This window comes from Struthio camelus, chromosome 3, assembly GCF_040807025.1.
Source record: "Struthio camelus isolate bStrCam1 chromosome 3, bStrCam1.hap1, whole genome shotgun sequence".
Taxonomy (NCBI): Eukaryota; Metazoa; Chordata; class Aves; order Struthioniformes; family Struthionidae; genus Struthio; species Struthio camelus.
The window spans coordinates 73,157,335-73,166,952 of record NC_090944.1 but is presented as its reverse complement, the minus strand read 5'-3'; the positions used below and the strand labels follow the sequence as shown (position 1 = coordinate 73,166,952).

At 36.6% G+C, this 9,618-nt stretch overlaps 1 protein-coding gene across 1 annotated transcript in view; it reads left to right on the top strand.

The window, feature by feature from the left end:
- Positions 1-9,618, top strand: part of HBS1L (HBS1 like translational GTPase) — a 65,536-nt gene that overhangs the window by 37,224 nt on the left and 18,694 nt on the right. Inside the window, exons 5-7 of the mRNA XM_068938379.1 lie at positions 462-570; positions 7,739-7,995; positions 8,455-8,620. Of these exons, the coding sequence (XP_068794480.1) occupies positions 462-570; positions 7,739-7,995; positions 8,455-8,620 (532 nt within the window). The remainder of the gene's footprint in view (positions 1-461; positions 571-7,738; positions 7,996-8,454; positions 8,621-9,618) is intronic.

The following is a 9,618-nucleotide window of genomic DNA, read 5'->3' as shown; positions in this document are numbered from 1 at the left end:
ACAACTATTTGTTCCCAGCTTTCAAGGGGAGGTTGGTAGCCCACGCTTAGCTCTGTTAGCAGTACCTGAGCTGGACGTTTTACCATGGAGTAGCCTAAAGGCTCAGCAATGTTAAGGCACAAGCAAAACTCTAAATAAATTAACCTAATCGGCTAGTGAGCGGATGCAAAACCTTTCTTCATCTTCCTTATCTTGCATGAAGTGCTACTGGCATTCTACAGAACTGCTGTCAAATAGTGTAGCCTTCATCTGAATGATTGGAGAAACAGATGAGACTTCACAATAAATGTTTGTAGATCAATTTGAATAAATATGTAATAAGGGCAAGTATTAAAACTAACTCTGAGTGTTCACCATTATCACAGACTGGTATCATTGGGTTGAAGAGAAGTAATGTAACTTGTTAAATTTTATATTTAGTCACAACCTTAAGTTCAAACTCGCTTTTTGTCTATTACTAGGAAAATCAAGGGATTCCCAGTCAGCCAGAATGGAATCTGAAATTGTGCCAAAAGTTACCAAAATGACAGTGTCTGGGAAGAAACAATCTATGGGATTTGAAGTTCCATGGTAAGCCAAGGCCTCATACATCAAGGTACATCAGCAGCTCTTCTTTCAGACTGATGCACCTGTAGCAAGTTTTCTTCTTCTTTTTTTCTATTTTTACAGCAGTTTTAGTGTCACTCTCCAGAGCTAACCATCTCAGCTTCTTGTTTGACTCATAATTACTTTCAGAAGATGGTACCTCACGTTTTGAGTTTAACAAATCCTTTCACTATGAATAGTGCAGAAAGATATCAGCTAGTCAGATTGTTTAAACATCCGCTTCATAGAATACTGAACTTTCTTGGGGTTCGTTTATTTTAAATTTAGTTCTCTAAGTGGAATTATGAAATCAATAAATCTTAACTGTAATTGCTTGTTCTTCAAAGGAAGTAATACATTTAAGAATAATTTACGGGGAAAATGATCACTTAAGGCTAAATTTTGCTTTCCTCTACAGCTTTTATTAACTTTAACAGGTGTCCAGGGTAAAACTGTTGTAGAGAAGAAATTGATCCTCCCTATGCTTTGGCTAAAATAGGATGGTTGGGGGAAAATTAGAAATACTACTCAACAGTTCCAAGTTTATGGTGTATCTTGTAAGAGGATAAGAAAAGACATGCTAGATGAGGGTCTACCTTCACCAGTAGCCAACAGTGAGTGGTTAGAGAAATAAAAAAGGACAGCTCAAGAGTGCTGGGGATACATTCTGTAAAACACCATTACATGAGGCATTCTGTGGCTCATACACCCTCTTTCTTCTGGATTAGACTGTTTCTACTCATAACAGCTAATGGATTTTTCTTACTTGGATGTGCTTCTTTGTTTTGAACCCAGTCTTGTAATAGCCGGCATGTCTGTGTCAAAATTCCAGAGTTCATCCACAGAGAAAAGATTAGCAAGCATAGACAGTGCATACTTCCCCATCTAGTCCCACAATAGTTGCAGTTATGATCTGGAAAGCATTTTTAGGAGTAAGAGGGTTTAGTGGTCTTTATTTTACTGTGTTTTGTGCATCCTTGATGAAGCTTTGTGGAAGGTAAGCAGTTATATCTACTTAGTATCTAAGTACATTTAATAGGTGTGAGGCTGATGTTTATTTCCTTAAACCTGCTAAATGCAATTGCTGAATGAAAGTGATGTCTCTTAGCTATTTAGATGGAATAAACTCCAAATGAGAAGTTCCTCAGCCTTTCAGAATCTGCCTTCCGTGCTATTTGAGAGTTGTGGTGTGTAAGAGGGAACGTAGATTCCCCGTTCTCTTCCTTCCATTAGTGACTCTGGAAGGGACAACAGGACTTGATCACTAAATTCCTGAAATTTCATCCCTAATGTTTCTGTTAAATCTTTTATAAGGTGGAGTTTATCACGGGGTTCTCCGTGGAATAAAAATATTTGAATAAAAGTTCATAAAAAGGAATCTCAGATGAGCGAAAAGGATGTGTAGGCTAGGCCTTCAAAAGTGCAGTGAGGATGGTAGTGATAGAATTTTTTGGCTGTATTAATCACCATTTAAAAATATTAAAAAAAAAAAAATTGCATCTTGTGTATATGTGCCTACTCCTTAGGGAAGGAGGAAGTAAGAAGAATACTTCCCCATCTGAAGGCTATTGTAATTCCCAGATAGACTAGGGTGATAACTTAGTCTTTGAGAAAAATGGTTGGTTCTAACACGATTCTCAGTCACTCTGCTTCTCTTCAGGGACCCTGTCGTATAGTTCACATTGTGCTTGCTTCCATTTTAGTGACATATGGTTTTCTGTGACAGACAAGATTAACTCTTGAGGACTTGCTAGTATTCGCTCTGAGTATGAATCCTCATTGTTGTAAAGGTAGCTAGACTCCCTTAGTGCTATTGCCAAGCCCCTGTTGCTCTAGAAATTGGATGAACATAGCAGCAGTCCTTATCCTATACAATTTTCAGTTGGAATAGATAAAATAGGGAAAAAGTACAGGAGGAGGGTGGTGTGACGTGAACAGCATGATGATAGCCAATGTCATGTTAGCCACATGCGGGAGTAGATTTAGAGGGGTAAGATGAGTGGAAAATTATGGAAGAGGAGTTGTCATGGGAGTTGATGTTAGCTTCAGGCTAGGTGGAAATGAAGTGGGACAGTTTGTAAAAGAAGAATATGAGATTCATGGGCAATGTTAATGCTAGGTCACTGTTTTAAAAACAAAAATAAACCTTCTTTGACTAGCTGTACGATCTGTACAATTCAATCTTGTAATGAGGCATGACCCTTCCTTTTGTGGATCTTACTTAAAATGTGAATGGATTATTAGGTGTCATGAGTTGCTGTGAGCATTGATTGCCTTTGATGCCGATGCTGGATATCCTTAATAGGGTTGTCTATGGAAAATGTGGTTTGTTCGACTCTGACAAACTGTTTTTCTGATACTCTAGCAAAATTAATGACCAGGCTTCTTCTTCCTGTTTAGTCATGAAGGAAGACAGGAAAAGATATTAGCAAAAAATGGTGATTATTTTAACCAGCCTGACCAATATTGTGGAATTAATAATTTTGAAAGGGGAAATAAATGTAGACATTTCTGTAATGACTGTAAGTACTCCGAAAGAGTCAGTTGTATAAAAATAATTCTCTAAGCATGCAGACTAGAAGCTTGAAAATAATGTTTAAAAGCTAAGTTATGCAGTTAGTCTTCAGCAGATAAACTTTTCAGGTTCTTCTTTGAATGCATGCTAGCGTGAACTGCAGTGAGCACACTCGTGTGAGGATGAGTGACTTTTAACATGTCTTTTAACAGGATATGCTTTATTCCTCTGTCTCCTGGTGCTCCCAGAAAATGGTGATGTAACCATAATACTCTACTGAATTTACTCTTATCCTTGTCAGCAAGACAGAACGTAGGAAGTGTCTGATATGGCAGTTCTTGTTCTGACAAAGTCTTGGTCGTTGCCAGACTTTTGTATGTCTTTTCTGATTTGCTAACAAAAAGCAACGGTAAGCTTTTTTGTCCTCTTGTGACTGAGTAGCTGGTGGTCAAGCTTTCTTGGTACCTGACCTCAAAGCGCATACAAGGTGCTTAATAATTCTGTCTTTTCAGAGAAGTCAGGAGTTGATGAATTCAGTGGCAGTGCAGCAGCAGCTAGCAGTGACTTGGCAGACGTGCTAGGCACAAATGCTGGCTAATAGAACATGCTCACTAAGACAGTGGAGCGTGGCAGTTCCACTTATGAGTTCTCTTATAAAGAAAAAAGTTGATTAGGAAGTACAGTAGAAACATAGTAGGTACTAGCATGCTCTCCTGTATGCTCTATCTTCTGGCAAATTTTTCAGTAGCATTGAGTAATTTTGAAAAATCTTAGTGGAAAAGATTTACTGAAAACTATTTTCAATGTCATTCATTTTTCACCAACTCTTGAAGATGAAGCTCCTTAACATCCTTTTGAACTTCTCTGACTTGTTACCAAGCTATTCAATAAATTACTCATCTGGTTGCCATGAGGGTTACATAACTGTCAGGGTCTTATTGCTAGATCTCTCTATGTATCCTTTTGCGAGACCTGAATTGTGTGTTTCACCAGCCAGTTTTCCTATCTAGAAGAGAGATGAATTGTACTCTCTAGAAGAGAGTACAATTGTATAATTGTACTTACCAGTACACTCCCTCTCTTTCCCCTAATATGGCTCACAAAAAAGTTGAATCGTCTCATCAGAGAGGATCTATGAATAGGTCATATATTCTCTCCATAATGTTGATGTTTCTGCTGTGAAACAGCAAGTCTTGCTTTATCATGGCACAGACTTTTTTTAGGCTTCCAAAATGAGGTAGTACTTGAAACCTGGGAAACTCTAAATGGAGCAATGCAGCTTTTCAGATGTTGTACCCTTGAAATAGTGGTGAGGCCTAATATTATGATTGCTAGACTTAGGTTTCAGTCATTGTTTCACTAGTGTATCTAGCACTTTTTCTTTGCGTTGCCCAAAATAGAAACTACTTGGCAGCCGTAAATGGTGGTATTCACAATAAAAGTTACTCCCAAGTGAGAGAACAGTTACTTTATCTGGCAATAACCTTGATTCGCAGAGATGCTGTAATCTGTGTGGATTCTGCAACTCCACATCCGTCCTGCTTTTTGGAATCCTTATTGAAGCATACTTTGACTTGCAAGAAAATCTAAGACTAGGAAAAAATCATTACCTATCCAAGCAAATAGAATTTAGAAGCTTACTTATGGTCTATCTTTCAAGATAGCTTTTTGTCTTTTGAAAGGCTTGATGTGGCAGTCTTTGAATGGGTTTTAGAAAGCTGTAGAAACCATGAGTTAGGTTTTTGGTTTACATTAATTCCAGTTTCATCTAATGTCTTTTCAAAGGTGTTTTTTTTTTGGGGGGGTGGTGGGGGGGGCGAGGCGGGTTGTGAACATTTGGTTTGGGAAATACTGCAGACATTGAAAAGGAGTGAGAACTTGATTACCTACTACAAAGGCTGTTTTGATATCACTATAGAAATACAAATATCATTATACAAATACTTCTTTCTAGAACTCAAAATATCAGAATTTCAAGGAAAAACTTTTGATACCAGTGTAAAATATTGTATCTGCATTATGGTATGACTTTCGCATATTAGCAGTAGTCATAATACTTCAGTGTGAAAGTGACAGATGTTATACTAACACTGAACTGAAATTTATCTGACAAAAGTGACTTGGAAGAACGGAAGAGAGTCTTAATCTTGATAGAAGATGTCTAATGCAAATAAACTGTAAATACATATGACTCTCAATACGTGGCTTCAGGCCAAACTGGTCTAGTGTATTTTATATCATTCAGATGCTTTTAAATATGTTGTTAGAATATGTAGAAAAGTTTGTCACTGCAGTTCTGTGCATATTTGCTTTCTGTTACCTTGATTGTTTTCATTCAGTTTCTATGAAATAAAATGCCTCTAAAGAGATACTGGAGAAGATAATTCTTGCACAATTCCAGAATAGGTTTTCAGCTTAAACTTAATACGCTGTTTAAAGAAGTTTAAAACTAGAGACTTATGTTCATTATAATAGGAAGGTACTTAAGTTTTCTGTAAAAGCAAAAATAACTAATTCTTTTTGTGGAATGGTTCATGTGTTATTACATCTACAGTGATGATGAGCCATTAATTTTTGGAGTATAGGAAATAAAATGTAACTTCTTTAAAGGGAATTTACTTTGTCTACTGGAGCTTGCCTAGGGCTGTATTTGATGATGCAATAAGGCTGCTTTCCTAGCATCAATGATTTTGTAACTCGGTGCAGTCATTTTGATATCAACTAATTCATTCCTTCAAATGATTTTGAAAGTGTTGATAGGTTTACCTTTTGTGAATGGATTTTATCTAGCGTTGTCTATTGATTGTGCAGAACCAGCATGGTTGGCACAAACTAAGCTATATGCTTTACTAATTTGGGAGAGATGAGTTTTGTATCCAACCTTGATGAAAGAGCCAGTCTTGGGTTGTGGAACTGCAGTCCAAAAACAGATACTCGCATTTCTGCTTTGGGGTCTTGCTGACAGTCAAGCAAAAGCTTGACTCTGGGTCTTATGAGAAGGGTGGAGCAGTCAGCAACGCATCATGCTTCTACAGTACTAAATATTTAGATAGGCTCTGAAATTGAGGAAAAAAATGAGACCTATTAAATCACCAGCGTTGCTTACTGCTGCAATAACGGGCTAATTTTGTATTTGGTCTGACAGTTTCCTAGGTTTTAAGTTTTCAGATCATAACAATTAAATTTCTTTGTTTGTTAGACTAACGTGCTTGAGCTGTATTGTTTCTTGAAGCATGTGTAATGGGAAGGGACCAAAACAAAGGAAATACTCCTACTAGGACTGAAACAGATAGAAAATGAGAAGTAATGTTTCATAATGTTATCAAGTAAAAGCAGAGATGTTATGACATGAAATTCTGAAGTATCAAAATAAGTAGCTTTGATTATAAAAGCTAGAGAGGAAAACTGGGAAGTAAACTCTGGTAAGTTAATGAAAAGTGGAGGCAGAAAAATTCTCTGTGGACAGAAGACAATTCTGTTTCCTTTTGTAGCACTTAAGTAAGAGGCTGCTTGAATGAGTTTCATGGAAAGAAGGCCATAGCACAGTGGTGCTGCAGTTGGAAGGGATTTCCAATTTTCCAAGGAAGGAACCTCCTCTTATTGGAAAAAGTTTTAGATATTATATTTTGTAGGGATTCTCAAAATACTGTAATGGTCAATGGTTTGTATATTTAAGTGTGCTATAGCATAATGTTGTTATGCCAGTAATGACTACTTCTGTTCCTGTCTTGCTGTGTACATTAATGCCTTACCTTGGAGGTCTGGCAGCCAGCAAGAAAGCTTTTCCTCTGTGGAGATGTTGGAGATGTTTGCTTTTAATGGTCACCTTTGCCACAACAGATGAACAGTTGTATCACATGTCTATTCTCAGAACGTTTTTGTGAATTAGGAAAATACCCTCATTTAAAAATCAGAGGGAAAGAGTGAGAGGGAGTGTAAGAGAATAATATGTTTAGGATTATTCGGTGTTAGGATTAGTACAGAAGATCTGTGGTAGAATGAGGTGGAAGTGGAGATGATTTGGGAAATCCAAATCTCCTTAGTCCTAGATGCCTTATTACTTTATGCATAAAAGAAATTTTCTGTCCTGATGAGCATAACATGCCTGTTATAGCTCTGTATAAACACTGCACCCTAAATTGCAACGCAGATATGCTTAGTATCTATTCTTTATACTATATTGCTGGTGTTCTCACAATAGAACATCACCACATTCAGCTGCATTACTTCTAGGGTAAATGAAGGCTGTTTTAGGATTGATATTTCCAAGTTGATATGGGCCTCTTACTTCAGAGAGGACCAGTTCTCTGTAGCTGTTCTTTACAACTATCCTTTTCCCCTGTTAGAAGAAGGGTCTGTGAGAAGCTCTTGTTTATCTGAATTTCATGTATTATACAGGATTCTTTCTTATCTTGCTTTTGTACACAGCACTTTTCAGACAAAAGTTCAGAGCCTGGTACCTGTGTAGTTTGTGTGCAGTCGCTTATCATTTGCACCTTAATAGGCTTGTTGTTACTTATGAAATACTTTCTGTCTGGGACTTTCATGATAGTAGAGAGAAAACTCCCCTTTTTTTCTCCTGTATTTGTTCAGCTTCTGTGACATTTCTATTCTGTATGTTTTCTTTGTTTTTCCTAGTGGTATTACTGAAGAAAATGGCCACGTTAACACATCTCAGAAAGTACTGTTAACTGAAGATGCCAGTGTAACTTCTGGGGTACCTGAGACAGCCTCAAAATCTGCTCTTTCACCCCAAGTAGTGCAAGTTTCAGAAGAGCAAAATGTGGTGCCTACTCCAGTGAAAAAGTCAAGCAAGACAAAACCACAGATAGATGTGAAAGCAGAGCTGGAGAAGCGACAAGGAGGAAAGCAACTGCTTAATTTGGTGGTAATAGGTAATACTGTTAATTACGTAATTACATTTTAGGCAAGTGTAGGGATTAAAAACTGTTGATTGAATCTGGAAGTGATACAAAACTGTCTTCTGTTTAGGGAAGAGAGATCTCATACTGTTCTCAAGCACGTCTACTTGACCATTATTCTTTGGAGAGAGTCACATTCAGACTTCATTGAGTGGAATATGAGATTGAGTCTTGAAAGTAGAGTAAAATGCAATTTGAGTTGGTTTCATTCTTGCAACTTTTTTTTAGTATGAATTTGGAGGTGTATGTGACTGTCACACTGATTGCCTATTTCAATAAACCATCTCTCTGCATCTCTACCTTATATGATTATAAAATTCTGTGGTTTGAATAAGCACTTTTAGTACATGTGATTTTCAGTATATTTCAGGTCGCACTCTGTCTAAAATCTGTAAATTAGTAAGATTAATACAATGTTGTTTCCCTCCTTAGGACATGTTGATGCAGGTAAAAGTACTTTAATGGGTCATCTGCTCTACCTTTTGGGAAATGTGAACAAAAGAACTATGCACAAGTATGAGCAGGAATCTAAGAAGGCTGGCAAAGCTTCATTTGCCTATGCATGGGTCTTGGATGAAACTGGGGAAGAGAGAGAAAGGTAAAAATATTACCTTTTAATGGAAGAAAATTTTTTTTTTGAAAGAAGAGCATTTGTTAGTAAATATAATTCTACTAATCATGCTTTGGTAGAAGTATGCTAAATGTTTAATTATATTTGCTTTATTACTTATTAGCAAATATTTTAATATTAATGTATATAAGCATATATTATCCAAAAAAGTAGTATCCTGGTTTGGTTATAAGAATGTAATTCAGAAGTTGAGTATTTCTCTGAATGTTTCTGTGCTGGAGACTGCAGTGTAGCGCTGCAAAATAGAATACTTCCAGTACCCAGGTTAGTACATTTAAAGCTGTCTTACTGATTCATTGCTGCCAAGCTTCTTTCTGGTGGATTATCTCTCTATTTAAAAAAAAATAAAAATAAAAATACTTGGTTACATCCTTTGTATGAGGAGTGTCAGGATTGTAAACTGAGCACTGTGAAATTTGGATTTGTCACGTGTGACTTACATTACATTAAATATCAAATCTATTCCTAATAAATTAACTATATTGGTACTCTTTGATCACTGCCTGTAACTTATTCACTTGAAATAGCAAATTTAAAATTAACTTGTATCATACTGAAGAAGTATATAAGGGGGGATGCAGTGAAGCTCTTTCAAAAAAATGCTCTAGGACTTTTAAGAAAATCATATATACTTACAGACATGACATTCTTTGTTCACAAAATAATAAAAAACCACACACATTTTCTTCTGTCTTACCATCGTATTTCTAATTCTTTATCTTGTGTATGTTTTGTGTATGTTTGCCATAGGGAAAAATATAATTTTTTTACAATCTCTCATCACCCACATTTTCATAGCATATAAGCTCTCTGGTTGAAGATAACCTTGGCAATGTCAAGTGATGGTGAAGAACATGGAGTGAGGCAGTGCCTGTAGAGAGTGTAACTTTTTACTGCTGCTTTTAAAGGCAGATGCAATTTTGCAGAGTCCATGTTTATAACTAAACTTTTGCATGTGCCATTAC